We start from the raw sequence: 2,674 nt of genomic DNA, 5'->3' as shown, positions 1-2,674 counted from the left end.
GTTAAGGATAAGCAACTAGATTGGTCTGAATTTAAATTTGGCATTGTTCATTGTTCACGCAATAGATTTTCGTTATAAAAATTCTGTTAATAAAGATGACTAGACTTTCTTTCAATATTTCAAAGTGCAAAAATATGTGGTTACATCCATTCAACAATTAATTATTTTTTCCACGAACACAATTTTATAATACTGTATTCGTTTCTGTTTGGGACCGCCTCCGGCCTCGGAGTGTTAAAAGTTTTACGGGCTGACTGATTGGTCACTAAAATTCTATAAAGTTCTTTTTATTCTTTCTATAAAATTTATTTTCATTTCAAACTGTTGGTGTTTGGCCATATTCGATTGTTGGCCGATAGGTGTTCGCGATATATATGTCACGGTCAGATTCGAACCTGAACTCCGAAGACAGAAAGCAATCACATAAAGAAACACGATTTCAATGTCTTTTATATCAAACTGCTTAAGCAGAATCTGACAAGCAAAAGGGGTGAAAACCCAGTGTCATGAAACTTACATGAGTGACAATAACTAAGATATATTTCTATTTAATTATATCTATCGTGATGCAAAATTGAATCTTTATTTGCACAACTTTCGAGAGAAGTGGTAGCCTGACTAAGGTATCTGCCTATCAATCAAGAGACCATAGGTTCAAGCCTAAATCGTATCATGACCATGTTCCCTCATATGATATCAGCACTGGTCAGTTCTCTTTTAAAATGCCAGTAACATATTATGTATGTACATCGATGTTTTATTGTTACTTGCAGCTCATTTACAAGAAAAGATGTTGTCTTTCATTAGAAATAGTAGGCAGACCACCCGAAGTTCAGAAAAGTCGGGGAGGAGGGATTCCGGTCTATTTCATTCGCCACAACGTTCGTCTACGTCAATCAGCCTAGACTATCATTTCTATTGCTTCCCATGTGATTCCCATGGTGACCGCAAGGAGGCGCACGCATATTGTGAAAGTTGTACTGAATTTCTCTGCGATAAATGTTTCAAGCATCACCGCAAAGCGAAGACTTTACGAAAACACAAACTTCTAGGAAAGGAGAAGGCGTACCGAGGGCTCATGAGGTCCAAATCTTTGACTGATTGCTCCGGGAAATGCCCAAATCACCCGGAAGAGAATGTCACGTGGTATTGTCGTTTTCATTTTCAGCCTGGCTGCCATATTTGTAAAGTAGAACACCCTGAAAATTGCAACTCTGAATGCGTTCCGGATAACAACGAAAATGCAAATGCTGAATACGTGAGTAACATTATTAAAGAGATGGACAGTTTCGAGACGAAAGCAAATGACAAGATAACAAAAGCAAAGAAGAATCTTGAAGACGTCGAGTCCTATTACGATTCAGAGGTCGAAAAGATCAGGCGTATGTGCAAGATGCTGAAAGACCACATTGATTCCCTGGAAAATAATGCCTTAAAGGAAGCGAAGGAGTTATTTGAAGAAGATAAGAAAACAATGGAAACCATTATCGATAATTGTGAAGATGCTAGGGAAGAAATACAAATGGTGAAGAAAAAGACATTAAAAGATAGTAAAAAATCGAGCAGAAATTCTTCTCTGCGAAAAAGCAATCCCGACATTATCAAAGTAAAAGCAGTACTGAGTCAGAATGAAAAATGCAACAGCGTTCGACATTATCACTTTGAACCTGACGAAGGCATGTTTCAATATATTTTGGGGTGTAATGAAATTGGAATCATGCATGTTGCTGATGAAGGGTGCGTGTCTGTTGAGAACGCAGATAGTGACATTCCCACTGACTCGACTGCAACAACTGACGATGACATTCGTCCCGTTGGGATCAATGGTCAAGAAGAAGAACCTGAGTCTAAATTCCTTGGGACCATACGTGTTAAATCGAGGTCCGATAGAAACCCCTGCTATATCACAGGCATATCCGTGCTCTCAAATGAGGAACTTGTTATTGCTGACAGCCAAAACAATTGTATCAAAATGGTTGACATCGAACGAAAGAAAATTTCTTCATATTTGAAGATGTCGTTCAGTCCACAAGACGTGACTGTAGTAAACAATAATCTACTTGCTGTAACATTACCTTGCGCGTTCCTCAGTATGATTCAGATTGTAACAAGATTCGGTCCATTCAGATGGAGGACAAGTCACAGCTTGAAGGCAAATGGCAATTGTTACGGGATAACTAGCACTTCTGACAAGTTGATAGTTTCCTTCACCGCTCCTCCAAAAGTAGAAGTTCTTTCACTTCAAGGGGAAGTTCTTAATACCCTAGATACTAGTGCTGATGGCCACCAATTGTTTAACCAGCCTAGACATTTGACCGTGTCTGAAGACAAACAATATGTGTACGTATCTGATAGGGGCAGTGGATCTTTAACAAGACTTGCACTATCTGGTGATAAAGATGACATCATTCAAATCTCACAGGACACCGGTTGGCATATTTCTCCGGAAGGAATAGTAACAGCAGAAGACTCTGTACTGGTATGCGATATGGGTTCGGAAGAAGGCAACGTGTATGCATTTCAAGAGGATCTGAGCGAGAAAGGAATCGTGTATGACAGCAAAGACGGGATACGGTACCCAAAAACTATCTGTTATTCTCCGTACCAAAATAAAGTTTTCGTTACATGCCATGGTGAGAAGGTTCGAAATAAGATATTCTTATTCAAACTGTAA

General features: G+C 39.1%; 1 protein-coding gene across 1 annotated transcript; it reads left to right on the top strand.

Annotated features, from left to right (window-relative positions):
- The first annotated feature begins 1,078 nt into the window (after positions 1 to 1,078).
- LOC132742850 (uncharacterized) lies at positions 1,079 to 2,674 on the top strand. Its single transcript, XM_060731342.1, has one exon. The coding sequence runs from the start codon at positions 1,079 to 1,081 to the stop codon at positions 2,672 to 2,674; it is 1,596 nt and encodes a 531-aa protein (XP_060587325.1).

Source organism: Ruditapes philippinarum, unplaced genomic scaffold (assembly GCF_026571515.1).
Source record: "Ruditapes philippinarum isolate M1 unplaced genomic scaffold, ASM2657151v2 ctg1334_1_1_1_1, whole genome shotgun sequence".
NCBI lineage: Eukaryota > Metazoa > Mollusca > Bivalvia > Venerida > Veneridae > Ruditapes > Ruditapes philippinarum.
This window is presented reverse-complemented; position numbering and strand designations above follow the sequence as displayed.

Bases quoted from the DNA above. Each gene is read 5' to 3' on its own strand.
- LOC132742850 (XM_060731342.1), top strand. From the start codon at position 1,079: ATGAGGTCCAAATCTTTGACTGATTGCTCCGGGAAATGCCCAAATCAC.